The sequence below is a fragment of the Dunckerocampus dactyliophorus genome, chromosome 13 (genome assembly GCF_027744805.1).
Source record: "Dunckerocampus dactyliophorus isolate RoL2022-P2 chromosome 13, RoL_Ddac_1.1, whole genome shotgun sequence".
Classification (NCBI taxonomy): domain Eukaryota; kingdom Metazoa; phylum Chordata; class Actinopteri; order Syngnathiformes; family Syngnathidae; genus Dunckerocampus; species Dunckerocampus dactyliophorus.
Genome location: NC_072831.1, coordinates 12,633,299 through 12,656,979, shown reverse-complemented (window position 1 = coordinate 12,656,979; position 23,681 = coordinate 12,633,299). Strand labels below are relative to the sequence as shown.

Genomic DNA, 23,681 nt, shown 5'->3' with positions numbered 1-23,681 from the left:
TACATTCATACCTCAGGATGAATTAAAACATTTGCTACACACCTGGCGTGGGACGCGCCATCGCTCAGGGTGTAGGAACCACCATCAGGAAAGGCTGAAGGGCTCTTCAAGGGGTTCTCCACACCTCCTCCACCAGGAACGAGAGAGTCTGGAGTTGGAGATGAAGATTCGACCCCTCCCTGACTGCCTGCCGCTTCATCCTGCCACAGCATGGCATCCTTGGCCCTGAAGACGCCGCCGGAGGAGGCGGTGCTGCTCTGGGTGGCGGTGAAGGACGTGGCGTCGATGCCACTGTCAGTGGACGTGCCCTGGAGGTAGCCGCTGAGCTCGAGATCACCATGCACTCCCGAGCGTGAGCCCACTTCGTACCACTTCTCGTCGCTGTGGGCGGAGCTCGAGGCGTTGCTTGATAGAGTGTTGCTGCTCGACTGGCTGGAGGAATATGGAGCGTCCTGCTGTTCCAAAATAAGACAGAAAAGTCAGAGGTCATGTTATGAAGTACCTCCAACACCCAAAATACAAGACATAGAGAGAAGAATTGGGGCACGTCTTTTAATCAATTAGTTAGGTTAGCTCACCTTGTTGAACATTTTGGGAAATCTTGCGCTTCCAACCTTTAAAAAGGTATAATTGGAGGAGTTTGATTTTGAAGACTTTGAAAGCCTTGACCCCCACCCCATCCAGCACTATGGAAATGAACTATGCATTACTGTATAAAGCCCTCTCTCATGTCCAACAGTGAACTCAGAGATGGACAAAAATTTCCTACAGATGCACTCCAAAATGTCTTCCTAGAAGAATAGAAGCTGTTACAAATACAAAAGGAGGGCATTTTCTCTTCCTATGGGTGTCACGGCCAAATGCCCCAATAGTTTTGACCAATGGTATCTTTTTCCCTTCTATTAAGAATTCCTTTGATTTTGCAGAAATGTTGATGAATGGCATCTTTAAGAAGCTGAGACAAAATGGAGCGCACTACTTGGCTGCAACCAGCAGAGACGCTGTTGTCCCAACAAGTTTGCTGTCTAAAGAAGAACAACTTTTCGTCCACTGTGGGAAGTTTAACTGTATTTACATGACAGAAACTCCTCTGGTCAGCGTTGCGAGCAACAAAACACTGAAATGGAAACTATCTAAAATATTTTAAAAAATATTTTACATTTTCTTCATAGTCTAGAAAGGGAAAATCCCCTTTCCCAAATCATGTTTTCCAAGTAGTCTAGTTTTGCAGCTTAAAAGCAAAAATGAACCATTTAAGTCACATGGTGTTGCACATTTAACAGACATATGAGTGTACATATCTGGCCCACCTTAGCACTCTTGTTAGGTGAAATGTGCCCACTTTGCTCAGGTGGCTGGAGTCGAGGAATCACCACCTTGGAAACCAAAGTGTCTGTTGGAAGCACAAGCACACAAGAAATGATGCTTTTTGAACAGTATGTAACAGCACAGTTCCAATCAAAGGAGGTTAGAATTAGAATAAGGAGAACAGAGAGGCTCGCTTGTTCTTACCTGCAGTGGTTTTATCTCCCTGTCTGCATGCTGCCTCACCCTCCCCATTTCGGGACCAAGCAGCAGTGGTGCTCGAGCCCATTTTAACAGCACTTGCACCGTCACCTGGCAACTGTCGTACAGACGACACAGGGGACTGGCAGTTGTTGTTATTAAACCTAGAAGACAGAGGATCTATGGGTCTGTGTTGCAAGATTGCTTATTTACTTTCAGTGTTTTCAAATCCCACTGCGTTATCTACAGTGGGGTGGTAGAATAGGAGTTTACCCCTCAGGCATAGACTTCTGCCTCCAGTGGTTGGAGCTCATGTTGTCAGTGTAGGGGAGGCTGGCGTGGGAATTTGTGTTGTGAAGTGTGCGACCCATCACAATGGAACAGGCGAGGGCGTAGTTTTCATTTCCGGGTGAATATCTGGAAGGAAATGTGAAGACGCCGCATTGAGGTCTGACATAGTCCCAACGTGTCGTTTATTTCCAACTCAAGATTAGGAGATTTAGCACAACCTTTTGGGAATGATAGGTCGGCCATCGCTGGACACACTGCGAGGAAGGGCGGCAGAGTTACTGAAGTCTGGTGGAGGAGCCTTGATGAGCGTACCACCTGAGCCAGCAGGTCGCGTTTGAGGGCTGGAGGAGGTTCGCGGCCACTTGGTGTTGCTGTTGGTGACCGGGCGGAAAGGGAACTTTAACTCGTAGGGCATCCCCTCCTTGTGGTTCTTGTAATCCACCAGCGGCATGTGATAGATCTCAGAACAGCCTCTGTACAAATAAGACACTTTCTCAATAAAAAACAATAAAACATGTATAATAATAAAAGCAAACATAATAGTAATAATAACAATATAAATATATTTTAAATAATAATATTATTTTTAAATACTAATCATAATTGTACGGCAAAAATACACACTTTTTAATGGTTTGGCTGGTCCTGCGACTTGTACTCCGGAGCGATTTATATATGTTTGTGTGCCAGTATCTGCTACTCCTATCACTCCTGTACCACTGAAAATTTACAATGTAAACATCAAATGAGGCCCTGTCGACGCAAATCCGTATTTGTTTAAAACCGCATATTTTTCTATGCGTTTTAGCCTCTCATCCACATGCATACGGAGGTTTTTGTCCTCAAAAACGGAGCTGTTTGAAAACTCCAACCACCGGCTTTAGCGTATTCGTGTGGATGGCGAAGACGGAGCTTTTGCTTTGTTGCCGACAGATGATGTAATAATTATATGTTGTTATTTCCATATTAGATAAGTACAATTTAATGTGTGCAATGGCAAACATAACATCGCTGCTTTCAAGCATGCTGAAATGACTTTTTGTGTGTATAAAAGTAAGCATACGGCTACTTTCGCTTTACATTGACAAAGGCGCCATTGTGGGCCTCAGAGGACGCAATACTGCTGCTGTTTTGCTCGCAACACGGCTACGACACCCCGGCAACGATGGCAATTTGGGACAAGACCCGATCGGAACTCTCGCAGATTGTCAACATGTCATTATTTTGGAAGAATGGCGTGGAAATGTTAGCATGGCAAGAAGCTTGTGATTGCGTTTGACTGCGCTGCTTCGTCCGCACATCGAAAACTTCCCTGTTATATAATGTATGTCCCTTGTTCTGCTGTTCTTCATTTTCAGTTTAATTTCAATACATTTTGCTGATAAATGTGAAATAACATACTGAAAAGTAACGCTACTTCACCAGCAGTCCACATGTAGATTCTACTATTTATTGCTGTGTTTGTTATCATACGTCTATGGAAATGACGTCATTGGCACAGTCTGTGGCTGCAGTGCCCCCCCTTACTTGGCCATGCGCATTACAGCCACAATTGCCCCCAAAAGAAAATCATACTCTCCAGATTACAAGCTGCAAGTAGTGAAATATGCAGCCGAAAATGGTAATCGAGCAGCAGAAATAAAGTCTTATAAAGAGGGATTTGCAAAAAGCGGAGGATACTCTAACTGCAATGAAGAAAACAAAAAAAGCTAATCATGGGTTAACCGCTACATGGCCACAGCTAGAGGAACAAGTTCACAAATGGGTGCTTCAACAACGTGCTGCCGGGAGAGGCTCATCAACAGTGCAGTTACGTCTTCACAGCCAGGTAGGTGCCAAGGTGATGACTTTGCGGGTTGTTTAGGCTATAGTTATCTGAATAGCTATATGCTATGTTAACAAACCACCTATTCACGTCGCCTATTTAGCCTGTTGTTCTCCAGTTCATTGTTATTACTATAACCTGCCTTTCAAGATTAAATGTCTGTTCTTGGTCTCTGATTTGATAAATTTCCCCCCAAAAATGAAACTTACCGTCCAGAGTGATTTATTTACATTTTTTTCCTCTTCATTGTGCATTTTTGGCTGGTGCGACTTCTACTCCGGTGCGACTTATAGTCCGGAAAATACGGTACTATGCCAAAGAATCAAAATAACCTACTATGCTATTCTACAAAATAATTTCTAAAAGTCATGTAAAAGAAGAAAAAAAAAAACATACTAGTACACTGACTTATCAGGCTAAAAAAAAACAAAACACAACGTGAATTAAAAATATGATACTATTAGAAAAATAACCAAAATGAAATACGCCCCTAAATAACTCATCAATTTCCAACAAAAATAACATGTTTCTTCTAAGTCATTAAGATGATTTTTGCTTTGTTTTTGGAAAAAAAACAACACACTTTACATTGGACAGCAACAACCTGCAAAATATTACAATAATACTACAGATTAAACTACAACTATCGAGTCAAAACATTCTGCAGAGTATCTAAATACAACACCAAATACTAGACTAAAATGTAAAAATTAAACCAAATTAAAAAATATATATATATATAAAAAAGTCATACAGTGTTACTAATTAGTTTTCCCACTCTACCTGCGAGGTGTAGAGTCTTCGTGTGGAGGAATGATGACTACTTTGACGGTGACGGAGGTTCGGAGCAGGTCAATCATCTGCTCATGAGACAGCGACGCTACGGCAACCTTGCAGATCTCCACCAGTCTGCTGCCCTGCCTGAGCCCGGCCTGCCAGGCGTAGCCATAGGGCTCCACTTCTGCCACAATGCCCTCAAAGTTGACATGAAAGCCCAGCTGGCCAAGGGCATTACGGCGCAGGGTCATCTCTGCAGTTTGGCTGCCTTTGGTCAGGAGCTAGCAGACGGGAAGAGAGTAAGAGGACAAACGCAACAAAATAAGTATTAAACTGCATCATTGGTGTGCATTTGTCATTATTTACGAGCCACATTATAAAACACATAGGGTGACTGTAATAAATGTACAAATTTTGTAAATAAAATATTTTGATATTTGGTGATCATGTGGCATGCTGTTGAACTTTGAAATGTTTATATAGGCATTGGTATGTTGTGGAGTTGCTACATCTTGAAGCAGTGGTGGCATAACGGACAGCATAGGGTGCAACAGGTTGACTTGCTGCTTAAATGGGCTGCAGAAGAAATCCACACAGAAAGTAGAAGTATGCGGTGGAATAACAGTTAACACTCATTTACCTTTTACTTCTATAGCTATACTTTAGTTTTAGATGGTAAAAGTACAACATTGGGAATGTATTACAAGCGGTCAGTAGAATTCTGGAGGTGTAGCTGCAGGTGCAGTAGTATTGTCACTTTTCCACTGCACAGTACCGGCTAAGCTTAGCTCTACTCACTTTGGGGAGGTTGGTTTTCCATTTCAAAATAGTACAGTGAGAACCTATAAAAATATTGTGGCATTGAACGTGACAACAATAGAGGGGGAATGACTCAGAATGTGGTCGGTGGCCACATTAAGGATAATTTAACTCAAGAGGAGCCTGAGGGCAGCAAGAAAATGGACTGCTACACCAAAGTGCAGACTGTGGAGTACAGGTAAGGCACAGCAAGAGGATAAGCGAACATTAGCATGCCTTTCCCTTTCTACCTTTGTATCCTCAAATATTACAGTGTTCCATCAATCAGTCGTGCTGAGCCAAGTAAGTACCCTGCAGTGGAACGGGGGCACATATGTGGGGATAAGATGGGGGTGCAAAGAAAGCAGCAGCGCTCCACTGACCTCTAGTCTCTTGACAACCTCTCCAAAGTCTTCTGTGTTGTTATTAATGGAGCGAAGTGACACGCTTTCGCCTCGCTCGTAAAAGACCTTCAAGGATGCAGGACTTCCGGTCGACCAACCAATCACGTCCCGCGTAGCACAGTTAAACACAACCGCCTTGGCTTCTTGATCCAGCAAAATTACAAAGTCGTTTGAAATTGCCAGTAAGCATTCCCGCTCAGCGCCAGCAACCTGGTCTTCAGCGTGAACCTGCCAGGTGACGGCCCCCAGGCTCCGGAGCTCCGCCCCACTGTACGGTCGCACTTTTTCACGCCGCTTGTGCGCCAGGGAGATAAAGGGGAATTTCCCGGTGGGCTCAACAGGAGTGTTGGTGACGTGACGTTCTGCCAGGTCCCGCAAGTACTCCTGACGTGTGCGCGTCGCCATGGCACCAAACTTGTCCGACTTGTGGGCTGCGTTTTCAGCGTTAATCACTTTAGCCAACAGGAAGTCCCTGAAGACAGAAGATTTGGGGAACGTCACGCCTTTGGGGACTGGTGGGCCAAAGGGGGGGACGTCCTGGGAGCGGCTAACAGCCACACTGTGGAAAAACAAATACTTTATATAGCTTACTGCAACACAAGCTTCGCAATTTTCTGTACAATTTATACTGTTCATGGTTACAACAGGAGCTGGAGACTGTCACAGCCAAGATACACAAAGTACACAACAGTCAACAGTGCATTGAGTTGGAATTGATTCAACACTAACTGAGCAAAGGCAGCTATGTAAACCACTACACTAGTTGACTATTATTAATAATTCAATGGAAATTCAATGTGCATCCAAGAACCAGTGCTAATTAATATGAATTGCATTCTCAAAATAAGACATTTTAGCTTAAAAAATATTTGCTAAACACATAATTGTGGCATATGTACAGTTGCAACCAAAATAATTCCATCCTCATTGTAAATTCTATTTATTTGCACCAATGCACCAATAACTAAAATGTGATGTCCAACCTTGCAGTTGCAATTTATTGTTATTTTTGCTGTTTACATTTTTTAAACAAAGCATTAACTTTTTATTTACAGTATCTATTCATTTATCCATTTTTATTGATCTATTTATTTACTTAATTGTTTATTAATTAATTTATTTTTTGCTCTCTTCTCTCTGTCTGTCACCTCTTAAGCAAAGTACTAGTTGGTATTGTTGCTGTTGTCTCCTGTTATTGCTTTCTTCTGTCTTAAGCCAAATGGCCTCGTGTGGTTGCCGTTTGTTATTGCGTTCTTGACTTATTTTTCTCTGTCTGTCTCCCCTTTAACAATGTACTGCCTATTAGCCTCCCAAAGTGAATTCCACCACAAACGGCAAGCTACAACAAGAGGAGTATGCTCGACTCAGTCATATAGAGCACTTGTACCGCATGACTAAGCTGCTGAACGGGACAGGTGAAAAAAATGTGTTGTCCTTTGAAACATGACTTGCTGTCAAGAAGTGTATTGTTGTTCGTTGCAAGGACAAACCGCAAATTGCCCCATAAAAAGACACTTGGCTTCCACAGTGGCATTATTTAGACCTCTTTCACTTTCACAAGAATTAGAAAAAACTTATTAAAAAATTTTAAGCTGTCAACTTTAGTTTATGTTTCATGTATTGTGCATCATATAAGGCTTATACTGGGTGATTTACTCATGTCCACATATGTTGCATACATGCTTAATATAATTTTTAAAATAGCAATTATAACTATAGTAATTATAATTTATGTATGGTATGGTATGTTGACATGTGATTTGCTTATATACCACATACATCATTTTCACATAATTCTTATTAAATTTATTTTATTATCTCATAAAAAAACCCAATCATATAAGTCTTATATGATATACACAATATATTAAACATAGTGACTGAATTTTTATAGTGACTAATTTTTTTAATTAAGTTTTTTCTATTTCTTTTAATACCTTTTGCTCATATTCTCCTATTACCAACCTATGGCTGTGCTGAGATTGGATTACAATGAATTAGTGAACAGACTTCACCACAGGTTAGACGGTAACACAACCATTGGGAATAAAGAGCGTTTTAATTGTACAATTCATGAATGTACAAGGGCAAGTTAGGCTTAGTACACTGTTTAATCCATGGTTGAATTCAAACACATTTATATGATATTCAAATTCATTTTAAAAATCTGTATACTGGGTGTCCCTAAAGTCTGGTCACATCAGCAAATGCCTATACACTAGCTCCCCAACTTACGAACACCCGACTAGCAAACATTCGCGGATACGAACATAAGCCGACTGGTCTATATTTTATTTTAATTTGCCTTGTAGTCGCTCACTCAGTATTTACACTGCTACTGTACATGCTTGACCAGTAGAGGGCACTGTGACACTGCTAATGGGACCAACAGAGGAAGCCTTAGAGCTAATGAGACCAACAGAGGAAGAGTTAGAAGCTGGGGAGATAAAGCTAAATGAAAAGCTAAATGGAAAGCTAAATTATACAACCCGGACAGAGCGTGTGATTAAAGTTTATGAAGAGTTAATAGGCCTGCTTAATTCTACACCACCCACAGAACACTACCTCTTTTAGAAGAGTCTAACAACGATGTCCTTTTTTTCCCAATATCTCCTCCTCCAACTCCACCACAACGACGTATGCTCGATCACTCCTCTTCAAAGGTAAATAACATTTATCATTACGTATTATTATATCACTTTTATCATTGTTTTTTTTCATTAATTATCCTCGTTTAATATTACTACTCCATCCAAACTCATATTTACATACAGTACATACACATACACTGTATATGTATACATGTACATGTAGTACCTATATCATTGGTAATATTACCTTTTCCCCTACTTAAGAACAATTAGACATAAGAACGGTCGTCTGGAACCAATTGTGTTCGTAAGTTGGGGACCTAGTGTATTATACAATTATGAAATAATATACCGTAAATTCCAGCGTATAAGCCGCTACTTTTTTCATAACATTGAACCCTGCGGCTTATACCGTGGTGCGGCTAAATTATAGCTCAGTTCTAATCTCGTGAGATCTCCTTTACTTCAGAACTACTATTAATCGTTTAAAATACTGTGCCGCTCGCTCTTTCTTTGACAGGAGCCAATCACGGGCTATCAGTGAACTCACAATTTTGTCAACCCATTGGTAATCGCAGGAGGTCATTAACTCAGTATAATAGTCTGACTCACAGTGTCATCTTACAAATAACGCTAAACTCATCACACAGCAACTTGACACTCAAAAACTATACCTAAGAATTATACAAACAAGTATCAATACGAGTTTAAAATGGACAAAAAAAAAACATTTTAAAGTCTTCCCATATTGCATCTATGCAAAGCATTTATTAATGTGCTGTAATGATGTCATGAACACTTAAACAAAAATTACCTTAAAAGATTTCATATTATATTTCCAATACATGACATGACTTGTTATTTTACTATTAATACACAAATAGCACAAAATGACAACTATCTTATTTTGTGTAATTGTGCTATTTAATTTGACTTTATCCATTATTTTTAAGGATGTTTTTATCATGTTCCTTCATCCTTAGTATTTTGCTCTGAATTGCACATTGCACATATAATTGTGCGTTTGAGAAGTGGGTTGTCACTTAACAACCAAGGGAAAATGTGGGTCCCAGCTTGAGGGCTCCTTTTTCGACCACAAACTAGCTGACTCTGAATCAACAGTGCCTCTGCTGGTTGCAGACAAGTAGTGCACTCCATTTTGCTTTAATTTCTTCATGACACAAAGAATCAAGAAACCACAAAAGGATCAATTTGTCAGTTATTGTGGCCACGTGTGTTGTTTCTCCATCAAACATGCAAACTGGATGTTACAATCTGTTGTGATTTTGGGCACTTTAAATTACTTTTCCCACAAATGTAAGCATTTTCACGCACAAGTGGGAATCTTTAAATAAAGTTAAACACTATATATGTATAGTCTTTAGTACAAAAAATAAAAGTGTTGATGTGTGAAAACCAAAGGTAGCCTTGAATAAGTTGATACGACAGTTCGGACAAGTTTGAATCGACTTTATTTCGCACTGCCATTGACTGTAGGAGAAATGTTGCAAAGTATGCCTGACTAAACACAGGATATAAATACTATAAATCCCATCTCAGTTGACAGGGCAGCAGCCAGTGTTGACAACCTGCCACTCTCTGCACTGCTCTGGTTTGGAGCAGTGCCACTGTGGCTTGAGCTAGCAAACACAAACAGCCTACATTTCCTACAAAAAGATCCCGAGTTACGCAATGTTGTCTTTGCAGCCCAGTGTGACTGCGGGGCAGCGGTTGAAAGCGGCAGGATTAGCACCCCGCTGGCCTTGAGCCACTTTTCTAATGCTCTGTTCTGGCCCAAAGTGACCTGGACATTATCAAATTCTGATGACTCAACAAATTGTAGTATGGCGATCAAACACACTGCACGGAACAACAAATGTTATTAGGTCACATTATGTGAATTGAATGGTATCAACACAAACAAACAGTCATACTTACCCACTGGTTCCACAGCAAAATATTCTGAATCTTTATTGCAAGGGACTAACACACTGCGCAGCGCTAACTTTTGATATTTTATGTAGCAAAAATCCGAAATGCAAACCCACAAACTGACATTAGTTTCCACGTCATAGAGGAAAGGCATCCATAGGAAGACTCCTGACAACCAATCAGGAATTAAGCTCACAAAGTGGTGCAGAAAGGCGGTGTTAGCACCTCTGGGTGGGGTAGCTCCACTGTTCTCAAAGATTCACTGTCCCACACCTCTCCATTTCATTGCAAAAACCAGGAGAACCAGAAGTTCATTCTTCTTGAGGCAAAAGCAGGCTCAATTAAGTCCAAAGGTCATACAAATAAAATATTTTCCAAGGTTTTGCTGATAAATCAGCCCAGTTTGTTTGCAGGCTGCAAGACAGAAGGCAAGCTTGACCCGTCCGCTCCTGAGGTAGACTGGCTGAGCTCTGGGAAATTCTGCCCCTCCACAATCCCTCCCAATCACATGCATGTCTGGCTGAAGTGAACACTTCATGTGCACGCCGCTAACTCCTTCAGACCACTCTGGCTCACGCTGCCCAAAGGCAAAGTGGCAGGCAGGGAGAAAGGGAAGGCGGGCGCTTGCATTGTCAGAGCGAGCCTTGCAAGGAAGGAATTAGTGAGCGAGGGAAAAGTGCGTGCAAGGGGTGTGTAACCGTGCGCAAGTGACCATGAGAAATAGGTAATAGGAGAGCGAAAGAGAGGAGAGGTGGTAACATTGTGTACGTGTACACAGAGAGTGTGTTTGCTCGGAGGGGTGGCAATCAAAAGAGTGAGCATACATGATTAGGTCGAGAATCAGGCAGTGGAAGAGAGAGCACACCAACAAGCACTGTAGTGACAAGCTCCTCTACGTGGCCATAATCAAACTAATTCATACTTGTGCATGCATGGAGTTGACATAAACATACACATAGCAGTACAATGGGAGAAAGTCAGAGCACTCAGTTTGACTGTGTGACCCATGCCTTCCGGACTATGCTTTTGTCTTAATGCACTGCTGAGTGGTCAGGAGTTTACAGGGCTTTTTAAACCATGTAATGCTAGGACTTATTATGGGTATTTTCATTGTTGGTCATCTAACATCATTTTCAGTTGCAGCCTCAAGGTGGTATGCTCAAAATTCACAGAGATCAACTACGGGTCGAATGAAAGTTTGTTCATAACCTGCAGTTATTCACAAAAGAATTTGATTAAAAAACACTTTTCACATCACATATAGCATATATTACATTTTGTATTTATTGTGACGCACCAAAAAGTAACCTAATATTGGTTTAAGAGTATTGGTGCTTTACAACAATTTTACTTAAGAAAAAGATATGTGATGTTACACATATTGGTATCGGTAGATATCAGAATCGGAAATTGAGAGTTGGACAATATCGGCATATCGGTTTTCGGCAAAAAAGACAATATTGGACATCCCTAATTTTTATCCTTTTCTTTATTATTATGTGTTAATCTGGTACACGTTAAACACAGGAAGTAACTAAGTATCCGTAATTGGTGACGCATGGAGAATGGGTGGGATTAAATAAGATCTGCTTCTTCCTACTCCTTTGTAACAATGTAACATTTTTAAGCATGTTCCATTATCATTAATAATATGAATATATTACACTTGTATCACGACTGTACCCTTAAGAGAAAATGATAAAAATACATTTTGTCCCCTGGGGTACACCTACAATATACTGTACATATACTATTTGCACAGTCCAACTTGATTAAATGTTATCATAATCATATTTTGAGTTAATAAAAAGCACCTACCTGTAGCATGTGTTGTCTGAGCAAGGGTTGTGCACCCTTACAACAATGAAAACATGTTGAAAGTGAGAGCGAATGGCCTTCGGGGTGAAAGGGTGTGCACCGGGCTCCTGGAACACAATGGTCACGATGTCGTTCCCAATATGGCGCTTTCTCAGCAACTGGTCAGTTAAAGACAGGCAAGTAATTAGTTAGAAATGTATGCTGAGATCAAAAATAGCATACACCATATATGAACTAACAACAACACAATGTGTAGATTCGCCATATGTACCTGTTGCTTATTATTAGGTGTGTAAGGCAGCAGAGTGGACACGTGGAACATGAGCTCGTAGTCCTTGTAGGATGTGTACAGCGAGTGTGTGCCTGTAGAGTCCGCTGCAGTGGTGAGGAAAGCAAAGCAATTCATTTGAAACCCACTGTAGCGTTACTGTCATCCATCTGTCCATTCTTTATGTATGTGTTTTACTGTGTTAGACGGGATGCTATTTCACCCCAGCCTGAACATCTAGACAATAATAAGGTAGGGATCAGTGTCAGCCATTCAACCAGTATGTCACTCATATATCCTGTCAGATTTTTTTTTTTTATGTTATTTTGTCTATGTCCAAATTATCAATACCCTATTTCAATACAGTTATGTTCCAGATATTACTATTATCACAGTGAACCCGCTTAAGTTGACATCCCTCGGACTTGCCGACTCATGTCGACATATCCATTGCTTGCATATTTACAGTACACGTGACTTGCCAGAGACATAAGGAGAATGGGTAATAAAGAAAATTTTGAACGTACAGTAGCTTGTTGACATCGTTTTCCTTCATTTGTGCAGAATACATTTTGTTAGTTTCAGAAAGGGGAATGAAAGAGGCTAAGAAGTTCGGCACAAATGGCATAAATTGAGCAAAAATGGAAGAAAGAGAGCTTTAAAGCATAGAGTTTGCCTGCACAGCATAGGGAGTACAGTGCAGGAGAAAGGAAGTGCAGAGCACCAAGGAAGGTGCACATTCCCATTCTACAGTATGAGTACAATGGGGATTGGCCTTAGAAGGTGTTTACTTTTGGTGTCCAGCTGGGCTCTGTACTTGGTGAAGCCCTTGAGGCGAACCTTCTCCCCCAGCAGCTGGAGAAACTCCTCCAAGGCAGGGCCCGCCGTCTCATTGTTGTACATCTCCTCCTCAGTGCTCTGGCCAGCACGGCAGTACATCACCCCCACTTTCACCTGGAAACTCAGCTACACAGTGCATTTGTTTTAGCTTAAGATCTCTATATCGCTACTTTCCATAGTGTTGTTGGTGAACTCTTACGCCTTGTTCATCCAGTTTCATCAGCTGCTCCGTTACTTTGGGGGTATTGAGGGCCAGTCTGAGGCAAGACAGATCCAGCTCTGGGAGAATGTACTCCAGTACCTCTTTAATAGGCAGGCCTCGTGCTGTGCCATGCTTGGAGGTGGAGAGCACCGCATCCTCCAGGATTGAACCTCGGAGTGTTGTAAGCTGAATGGACAAAGACAAGGAGGACAGGGTTGGCTGTGAGAACAGAATGAATGCACCACAGGAATCTTGTGTGCTTCTCTCCTCTTGGAAGATAAGAACTGATAACAAAACGCCTCCCCAAACATCAGAACATTGGCCTAGAACAACAGACGATCATGATTTCAAGACAAAGTAGAAATAAGGATGAGATGGGAGTGCCTGTCCAACTATTCAGAGTACACAGAGTCCACATTGTGCTGGGTTTTGGGACTGAACTCAATCACTTTGCTATCATATACAGTTGGAATACTTCAGCTCTTACAGGCTTGAGACATGCTTATTCACAATGGACCTGTGTTTGCCATCCTTGGTAGACAGGCTACAAGTAGTGGGCTCCCCACTCCACAAGTGTGGGGGTTAATCACAAGAACCTGTCCTCAACAAACAAGCCTCAGGCTTTACCATCTTTACAATCTGTCTAAGAATGTATGTCATATATATCCCTTAACTTGTGGAGCTTCTATTGTGTACATGTTGGAACAGAAAGCGTGTTCCCTGAACTGCTCACAATGTAAAATTGCAGTAGTTGTCTTTCAGCTTCTCCAATCCAGGGTAGCATGGTTTCTTTGGCTTTCATTGTTACACCGGACACCCTCCCTGGCACAATTCTTGTTGGTTGCTTCTCTGAGACTGTTTTTTGTGGGTGCACGCGCAACGAGCACGTGTGTGCGTGCACGTACGTACAAGACAGCCGTAAGTGACAGCCATGAACGCCAATCATCTTATCAACATTATTTTGTATTATTTTTGATGAAAAATATTAATTTTTAAAATCTGTCCTTTTAAAGCACTAATGGTAACATATGCTAGCTGGTGATGTTCCTATATTTTTTGGTTTGAATAAATGTAATTTGGAGATACTTACAAACAGTCCCTTAAGGAGTGTGTCCAAAATAATTTGTTCATATAAATACAGAACTAATCTGAATTGTGTGGTCATTATGTGGACAGCAAAGATTACACAGGCGGCGGACCTCGCTTGTTCTGAAGATGATGCGGTAGTTATACTGCTGGCCATGGTCCTTGTCCTCTTCCAGCTTTTCCCTGCGCAAGCTTACTGCTACTGGGCCCAAAACCTCATCCATTCCAAAGTAGTTCCAGTGTTCTGGAGGCAGAAGAAGTAAAGTCATTCAATATTAAAACTTGCAAAATATATGCTCGCATGAGAAGAATAAAAGCTTACCCCTTAAATAGAAGAACTTCCGATAGTAGTAAGCACCAAGGTCCACATGCTCTACGATGTACTGTTTGGCCTTTTCGCTAAGTGTGCTAGGCCCCTCCTTTGGACCCTCCAACACCGCCACACCCGCATTGGTGCAGTGTGTGCTTACAGATGTTTCATACATGTTTCCTTCCCCGCTCAAGTTTCCTGAGCTACTGCTACTCACTACACCACCCACAAGCCCATAATAACCCGCCCCGTTTGCTCCGAGTCTGTGCCTCCCATTGCCGTCGGCGCCGATCTCATTTCGGAAGCAGGGGCAACTGAGAAGCATTTCGTTACTCTGTTCATCTCCAGAGTCCAGACCAGGGCTTTCTCTTGAGTTGAGATCCTCTTGGCTGCCACTTGGGGAGCTGTATGGCAGGCTGTGGGTGGATGAGAGTGTGGACGTAGCCGAGGCAACGGCAGCAGCTGAGGCGCCCGTGGTAGTGTTCTTCCTCTTGCCTGCCGTCTGCCGCAACTGAATGACTTCGTTGAGGTCAAACAACGCGCTCTGGACGTCATAGTGGGCAAAGCCTTTCTGACAGAACCATGGCTTCAGCGGCACCATCTCCTCCATTCGACTGTCCTCCACATCTGATCCAGCTCTGGGCGAGTCAGACTCAGCCCGCACGTTACGAAGCTTCCGAAAAATAGACTCGCCGCCAGTCTCCGATTTAGTGCGTCTCTTTGGTGGCTTGTCCCTGTCCTTAGGTTTCTGAGGATGGCTATCCGTGACAGTCTCAGTGAGGTCAAGGGTGGCCTGCTTGGGCCGAACATTCAGCATGTCCTCCAGTTGATCCGGAGCTGGGCTACGCTGGTCTAATTCCCCTTGGTAGCCTTTAAGCATTTCAAAGAAACTCTCCCCAGCAGCTCCATGTTGATCTATTGAAGATGTGCTGCCATATTCACGGTGAAGAGGGGACCATTTGGCCGCGAGTGGTGGACCCCAGTCCTCTCCGCTATCCCCACCAGCTTCCAACTCACTTATGGTCATGTCACTGTTGCTGCGCTGACGGATTCTCCTCTGTTGCAGGTTTCTGCGTGGTGGACCTCTGTGGTCTCCTGGCGCCAAATACCGAGTGTCAGCGCAGTAGTTGTTAGCCTGGGCCTGCGTTCGATTTTTTAGAGTATTGTGGATATTTCGCAGCATTGACGAGTCCTGCGGGCTTATAATTGAGCCCAATTTAATGTGATTTTTTACAGGCACAGCCATGTTTTCAGTTTCCGTAGTGGAGTGCCACAAAGCCCGTGAAAAATCCTTCCTCGGTGGCCAATCGGCCACACGCGCCCGTACACCCATCTTTGGCACTCCTGTGCTCACAGAGTTGTGGACATTGTCTGTGCGGATGGGAACAGCGCCGCCATTGACCATGCGAATGTGGCGAGGGTAAAACTCATCGGTGGCAGGGACAGCGCCTCCGACGGTGCACTCCATGGGTGGGCGCTTCAGGCTGGTCATGACACGAGTGCCGAAGACTACAGGCACTCAGCGGGAAGACATGACTGCCTCTGGGATAGATTGCTGCTCCAGGACTTCATGAGCAGGTTGACTCTCAGCAGACGAACAAAAGTGGAAGGGGCAAGCCCGCCACTTCCTCACTCAAGCCTGCATAGTACTTCCTCCGACTGCGACAAAGTCTTCTTTTAGCATGTTTTTACTCCAAACACAGCCCTGAAAAAAAACCAAAAAAGACCTTAAGGACTTTCTCACACTTCTTAAGAGACAGTACTGTTCTGTCTGACAACCACTATGCTTTCTGGTTTTTACGCTTTTGCAAATGAATTAGTAAGTTCCATGAATACAGATTCAAGATACAATTCACTGCAAGCCACATGCTATACAAGTGAACCTATGTATGTGACAAATAAAAAGGGTAGTACAATGTCACACTGCTGATGACTTATGACTTTTGTACTGTACAGTATATTACACCCTGTCTTTAATAGCCGAAGAATAAGGAAAAACAGCCAAACATCAATTTGATATACACTGATCCATCAAGGATTGCAACACACAAAACATGTATATCACATTTCCAATTTGAATGTCCTTAGTCTCAGCCATTTACATTAAAAATGTCTGAAAAGCTTCCCTTGAATGTGATACACATGGACTGCATAAACCATTACAGCATGTCTGTTTTTCCGCATATGGGTTTTTATGAGGCGGTGAAAAGTCACTGACATGTTCAATTTGAGATAAGGGTGTGCAGGCTTTCAAAGCAATTATAGGAAAAACGTCCGAGGGGAAACATGAAAGCCAAGCAAACATTCCAAATGACAATGTCTCCGGTTTAAGTCTTGTGAAGGTCAGAGCACAATTATAACTTTGCATTGATCAGGAATTATTTTGTAACATAGTATGCTGTTAAACAGTATTAAAGTACATGGAGGGCTCCAGTAGCAGAATGAACATGCGTGCCATTGTTTCTGCAAATCAACAAAGACTTAATTTTTTACAGATTTTTAAAATCTTTTAACTAACCCTGGTTTAATTTTTATATCCACCACAGATGTCATGTTGTTATTTGCAGGATTAAGCAAAAACTAGTTAAAATTAGTTCAAGGAGGACACCAAATTTTGATGCATCTCCACATAAAGATTACAGTACAGATTAGGCATCAAAATTTCCTTGATCAACTACAGGGATGAATTAATTAATTTGTATTTTTAATAAGGGATGCAGGGCTCCAGACTGCAACTAAATGGTTGCACTTTTTAACTAAAATTTGAGACATTGCAAGTAAATTTTTCATCTATTCACGCATGTGCGACCAGATGAAAAGCACGTGTCCTGCATTGAGTTGACGAGGGACACACTTTGTCTCTATTATCGTGAGAATAGTCTTTAAAATGTGGAGTCAATTGACGACAGCTTGTCACATGCTCATTGCCAACGTGTTTGATTGCTTACCTTTCAATTTCAATGCTGTTTGACTTTTCCGGCATCTTTGTTTACACACTTTGCCTGGCTGATGTTGAGTACCTGGAATGTTTGATAATGTTGATAATTTTAAAAATGTATTGGTTCATATCAGTATTTTTCTGCCGAGAATTACTTTGGCGCGCAATGCAAGCGCTGGTTATGGGGGGCGGAAGTAAGGCGTCTTCCTTTAATACTTCAATAATTTAATATGTTGTGGGCATACATGACATGCTGAATGAGCCCGGTTTATAATGGCACTGATTGTATAGTCCAGTGTCTCATATTTTGCACTTTACTTTGTTCTCATACACGTTTGTGCCACATACAAAAGTGCATCTTTCTAAATTGTATCATTACCAGCATGATTTAATTGACAAACATGTCTTACTTGTTGACAGAATGATGTTATTTAAGTTGACTATTGGTCATGAGCTTTTAATGACTTTTGTTGAGACAAAATGTTTTCCTTTTCTTTTCTTTTTCTATAACTTACATTGCAAATTGTAGTATTTGTCTTATTTTGCTGTTTAATTGTGAAATGCATCAATTAAATGGTATCACAGGAAAAGAAGCATCATATGTTCATTCATTACATGAGATGTGACCTGACATTAGTTTGAGGGAAGAGCTGCTACCTATATTGTATCGTTTGATATCAGTATCAGAAATTAGGTGATTGACAATATCTGTATATCGGCTACCGGAAAGAAAGCCGATACTGAACATCTCTATCTTTAAGTATAACTTTTTTTTTTTTTTTTTAATGGGATCACAGAATGTCTCACTGTTCTGAACACCAGTGTGCTGTGGTCAGAATAATACTGCCTGGAGGTGTTGCCACAGTGGAGGTCTGCATGGGTGGAGCTCAACTTGTCACAGTTGTCTGCATGTTGTTGTCTTCCATCCATCTTCTTCCGCTTATCCAAGGTCGGGTGGCGGGGCAGCAGCCAAAGCAGGGAAGCCCAGACTTTCCTCTCCCCAGCTACTTCGTCCAGCTCCTCCCGGCGGATCCCGAGGCGTTCCCAAGCCAGTTGAGAGACATAGTCTCGCAAACGTGTCCTGGGTCTTCCCGGAGGCCTCTGACCGGTCGGACGTACCCTGAACACCTCCCCAGGAAGGCATCCGGGAACACATCCTGGCCAGATGTCCGAGCCATCTCATTGGGCTCCTCTGAATGCGGAGGAGCAGCGGTTCTACTCATGAGTTTCTCCTAGATGACAGTGCTTCTCACCTTATCTCTAAGGGAGAGCCCAGCCACCTTACGAAAAAAACTAATTTCGGCCGCTTGTACCCACGATCTTGTCCTTTCGGTCACTACCCAAACTTCATGTCCATAGGTAAGGGTAGGAACGCAGATCGGGCGGTAAATTGAGAGCTTTGCCTTTAGGCTCAGCTCCCGCTTCACCACAACGGACAGATGCAGTGTTCGCATCACTGCAGACGCCGCAGCAATCCGCATGTCGACCTTGCGTTCCATACTTCCCTCACTTGTGAACAAGACCCTGATGTGCTTAAACTCCTCCACTTTGGGCAGGATCTCATCCCCGAACCGGAGATATCAATTCACCTTTTTCCGAGCGAGAACCATGGACTCGGACTTTGAGGTGCTGATTCTCATCCCAGCCGCTTCACTCTCGGCTGCGAACCGATCCAGTGAGAGTTGAAGGTCATGGCTCGATGAAGCCAGCAGCACCACATCATCTGCAGAAAGCAGAGACCCAATCCTGCAGCCACCAAACCGGAACTCCTCAATGCCCTGACTGCACCTAGAAATTCTGTTCATAAAAGGCATGTTGTTCTCTTTAAACTGCAAACTAGTCGAAACTGAATCAACTGGTTGCTTCCAAGGCTATGTTCACACTGCAGGTCAATTACAATTTTTTTGCTCATATGTGACCTGCATCTGTTTTTTTCATGTCAGTGTGAACAGTACAATTCCGATATTTTCAAATTCGAATCAGGCCTTGTTCGTATGTATATAAATCCGATACGCATCAGTTGCTACTGAACGGTCAGGTCATATCCGACATATACTGTACTTCATCGAAAGGCGTGGTTTACCATGCAAGACTTGGATAAAGATACTCACCGATGTAGGCAAAAGTTCTTGTTGAAAAATTATTATAAAAAGGTGTGTCAGTGGAGCAGCTCTTGTCAATGTCTCACCACGCCTGCCTTCGACATCCACCCACACGCTCCTTGGAACAGACATGGCAGGAAGTGGTCTACAAATTGCCATAGCCAAAATTCTTGCTCTCTTTCTTCTTAATCTCCTACATGAAATCATTTGGTTGAGAAAATATTGACTCCTGTTGCACAAAATCCTTGAAACTGCCACAAACGCATTAAGGAGTGCACGCTAGTAATGTGCGGATTGAGACTGAAATATCGATACTTCTGATACCAGCTGTTCATGCTCGAAAGTTTATTCTTAAATCAAAACATTGATAGTTTTGATACTTCATACTAATATGATTTTGTGCTTTGTTTTTTCTGATGTTGTATATTAGCTTGGCTATATTGTAAATCACCCCGCTACCTCAATATACGTCAGGGTTTCTTGATTCTTTATGCTATAATCTGAACTACTGTACAGTACTTTTTAAAAATTTACCAGACACATTAGGTGTATTTGCACAAAGTATCGGATCAGTATCGTCGATACGAGCCTGAATTTTACCCAGTATCAGATCGGAAATGAAATCTGTGGAATCGCACATCACTCGAACACACATTGCAGCAATCTTTACTTCTGTAAACACACAAAAATGTGTGTGACATTGTGCTTTCGCGCATACACGTCACTTTCCGGATGTTTTGCGTTCACATTAACAAGTCGCATTTGTTTGGTAATATGAAATACATAATAATATTTTAAAAAATCAGGTTTTAACAAAACTAATTACCCTGCAGTGTGAAAGTAGCCCAAGCATTGCACTCCATTTTGTCTCGCAATGGACAGAATCATTATTTATTACATCGTTATGCCCACCCCTAGTGTCTATAAACTATGTTTTTAACATTTTCCTCAATTTCTCAGAATAGCATCTGAATCTTAACAACAAGCAGGCTTATTATGGTGGAAGTGGTCATCTATAAAAGGTGCAGATTTCAGCTACGTAACAGTGCCATTATAGTTCTATATTATGTATTTTGTTCTTCCATGACAATCAGTTACTTTAGAAATATCTAACATGTACATGTGTAAACTGTAAACAGTGCTGGCTGTGATTGCATCAGTAGTTTTAGTAATGTCAATGCTGTGATCAAGTCTGAGCACAAAAACCACTGGACTAATAAAAAAAATAATACCTTCAGTCATATACTGTAAGTCCTATTATTTAGGCACCTTGGCCATGGAAATATGCGAGAGCCCATAAGTGCTTTTCATTTTGGAAGATTTTGTCAAAAGACATTGATGTGTTTGCACGTTTCTCCATGTGTCTATAAACTGGTGGCACACCTCTTAACCTTTGCCAGTCGCCACCTCTTTAGCAGCCATCAGTAGTGAATTGTAATGCAGAATAGCTTTTTTTTTTCTGGATCAAACATCCCAAGCTGCACATTCAAAAACAACACAGGCCCTTTGAAAGTCATCTCAGAAGATGATCCTCTGCCTGACAAATCGGGCCAATTTGGCAGTTAGACAGTGAGGGAAATGAGGGTTCCTCTGACTGACTGCGGCTGTGATCCCATTAGCCACTAGCACTCTGTATGCACTGTGACGGGGCTCCAGCAGCAGGAGCACATTCACACTGCATGACAACATCACAGCTAACTTCATGCCAAGGACATCCGGCTGTTCATTATTATGTGGTAACCAAACAATAACCAACCACAAAGTTTATATTGAAGCAAATATGTGGAAAGATGTACCTTCAGTGATATTACACAGCCATTTCAAAGACTACTGTGTTACATACAGTGGAACATTAGATAGCGTCATTAATTTGTTCCAAAAGATCAAAACCTAACCGAATCCATTTTTCCTAGAAGAAAAAATGTTAATCCAATTAATCCTTTCCAGAAAGCCAAAAATGTTAACACAAAGCAGGTTTTTTTTGTCACTTTGTACATTTTTTTATTGACCATTTTTCTTTTGATATGGAAAACAAAGATGAGATCAGACATCAGAGTTATTTTCTTTTTTTTCCACATGGTGGACAGCAAATTGATGGAGACTGTGATTCATTGTGATCATTTTGATCACAATAATCATATATGTATAGTAATCCCTCGTTTATCACGATTTATTGGTTCCAGAACTGACTGTGATACAAGGTTCCTACGGATTTGCCATTTCAAAATTCCAATACGTTTTCCAGACTTTTTCCTGACCCAGTAAATAGGTGCGTGTCAATAGAGCTGCAACAATTAATCGATGAATCGATGATTGACTGATTAACCAATTAATCAATAACTATTTTGGTATTTGAGTAATAATTTTTTTATGGAAAAATTTTAATATCCTGTGATTTCAACCTCTCAAGTGTGATTTTTTTAATGTATTTCCTTTGTCATCCATGAAAGCAAACCTATTATCTTTGCATTTTAGGCAAAACAACATATTTACACACATCAGCTTTTGACTTTGGAAAACAGTGACATTTTTACCTCTTTTCTGACATGTTGCGAAACAAACAGTTTTGTTTATTGGGACCACTGAATTAACTGCGGAAGGGATTACTGTATCGTAGACATAATCAGCAAAAATAAGGCCTTTATCACATAAATAAGACTCCTGTTCCTGATGTGTGGTGGACAGGAAGTTATGTCGGGGGTTCAGAGCTGTGTGGATTAAGGCCGCAACAGTACCTCGTGTTATTATTAGGATTTTTATTATTAAGATTATTATGTTATTACTGTGCCTGTCATGAGATCATTCAGACCTGTAATAAAAACCTGTTGTTCTGGCGATCAAGTCTGACCTTTGTGTGCCTCACCGAACATTACAGTAGCATTAGTGACCCCACTTACACCTAATGACAAGTGTACAATACTACATATTACAATCTGAACACATCTTCTTCATGCCTTATTTGTATTTTAGCTCATTTAGCCATTTTTATGGTCGAAAATGCTTTATTTAGGCAAAGAAAACGTAACACTGGCTTAAATACGCATATATTTTTTTTTTTTACTAATAATAGGCCGTATTTAACCACAAAAAAGCATGATATATTAATATACTTTTGAAAAACCGTGATGGAGTGAAGGCGCAAAATTTGAACCGCGACGTGGCAAGGGACGACTGTAAATACTCTTTTCTCTATTTCCTGAGTACTTAAGACTGCATACTAAATCACATACTACACAGATGATGTGGACACAAACCAAATACACACACGGCTGAAAACAGTCCTTATCTGCCCACTGAAAGACATTTATATTGATGGACAAATGATGCTGTCAGATTAAAAGGCACAATTTGACTAGAAGTGTGTATGTGTTCATTGTATACAGGCCCTATTTCTTAAAAGAACACAACAATTACAGACCATCTACATTTTTAACACATCCTGCCACAATCCATCCATCCATCGTCCAGTTCGCAGGCCTGAAGGTCATTCCCTGACAGCTCAAATCTGCTGACTAGATGACTTTAAATTGTTTTAATTGAGGCTCTGACCTCCTAATAGGTGGGTTAAAGTAGCTGCTGAGAGATGAGCGAAGAGGTACAGTAAGCAGAAGTAATCAAGAGGCTAGATGTATGGACTAGTACGGTCACGGAAGACTGCCCTCTGGAGAACTGAAAGAATAACCACAGCCATAAGAAAAACCAGCATGTCCAAGTGACTCACAAAAAAGGAGGAACTCTGAGGACCTTGTGACAAAACACTTGTACATGTGGTGTCAGTGGTAGGAGGCAGACACAAGGCAATCAGCAGGAAACATGAGTAGTGTGATGAATAAGAGACAGACTGTTACTCAATCAAATGCAAAGAACAAGACCCGACTTGTCATAAATACACTTTTTTACCAAACAAGGGGGAGAATCCGGGTAGTTGAGGTAACCCTCTCTAAAGGACAAATTCTGGACAAGAGTTTGCAGACTAAACTGGATGTTTCCGCA

The 23,681-nt window shown here is 41.6% G+C and overlaps 1 protein-coding gene across 9 annotated transcripts in view; it reads right to left on the bottom strand.

Annotated features, from left to right (window-relative positions):
* Nucleotides 1-23,681, bottom strand: part of LOC129192179 (signal-induced proliferation-associated 1-like protein 1) — a 66,075-nt gene that overhangs the window by 12,675 nt on the left and 29,719 nt on the right. For 5 of the 9 annotated variants that reach the window (XM_054795891.1, XM_054795894.1, XM_054795898.1 and 2 more), the window contains exons 2-15: nucleotides 14,661-16,353; nucleotides 14,452-14,582; nucleotides 13,250-13,438; nucleotides 13,002-13,176; nucleotides 12,214-12,317; nucleotides 11,943-12,100; nucleotides 5,581-6,160; nucleotides 4,406-4,680; nucleotides 2,016-2,270; nucleotides 1,780-1,923; nucleotides 1,513-1,670; nucleotides 1,311-1,393; nucleotides 579-614; nucleotides 43-455 (exon numbers count right to left, since the gene is read on the bottom strand). In XM_054795891.1, the coding sequence (XP_054651866.1) occupies nucleotides 43-455; nucleotides 579-614; nucleotides 1,311-1,393; nucleotides 1,513-1,670; nucleotides 1,780-1,923; nucleotides 2,016-2,270; nucleotides 4,406-4,680; nucleotides 5,581-6,160; nucleotides 11,943-12,100; nucleotides 12,214-12,317; nucleotides 13,002-13,176; nucleotides 13,250-13,438; nucleotides 14,452-14,582; nucleotides 14,661-16,140 (4,181 nt within the window). In that variant the 5' untranslated portion in view covers nucleotides 16,141-16,353. The remainder of the gene's footprint in view (nucleotides 1-42; nucleotides 456-578; nucleotides 615-1,310; nucleotides 1,394-1,512; nucleotides 1,671-1,779; nucleotides 1,924-2,015; nucleotides 2,271-4,405; nucleotides 4,681-5,580; nucleotides 6,161-11,942; nucleotides 12,101-12,213; nucleotides 12,318-13,001; nucleotides 13,177-13,249; nucleotides 13,439-14,451; nucleotides 14,583-14,660; nucleotides 16,354-23,681) is intronic. The other 4 variants (XM_054795895.1, XM_054795896.1, XM_054795893.1 and 1 more) reach the window with 3 other exon arrangements.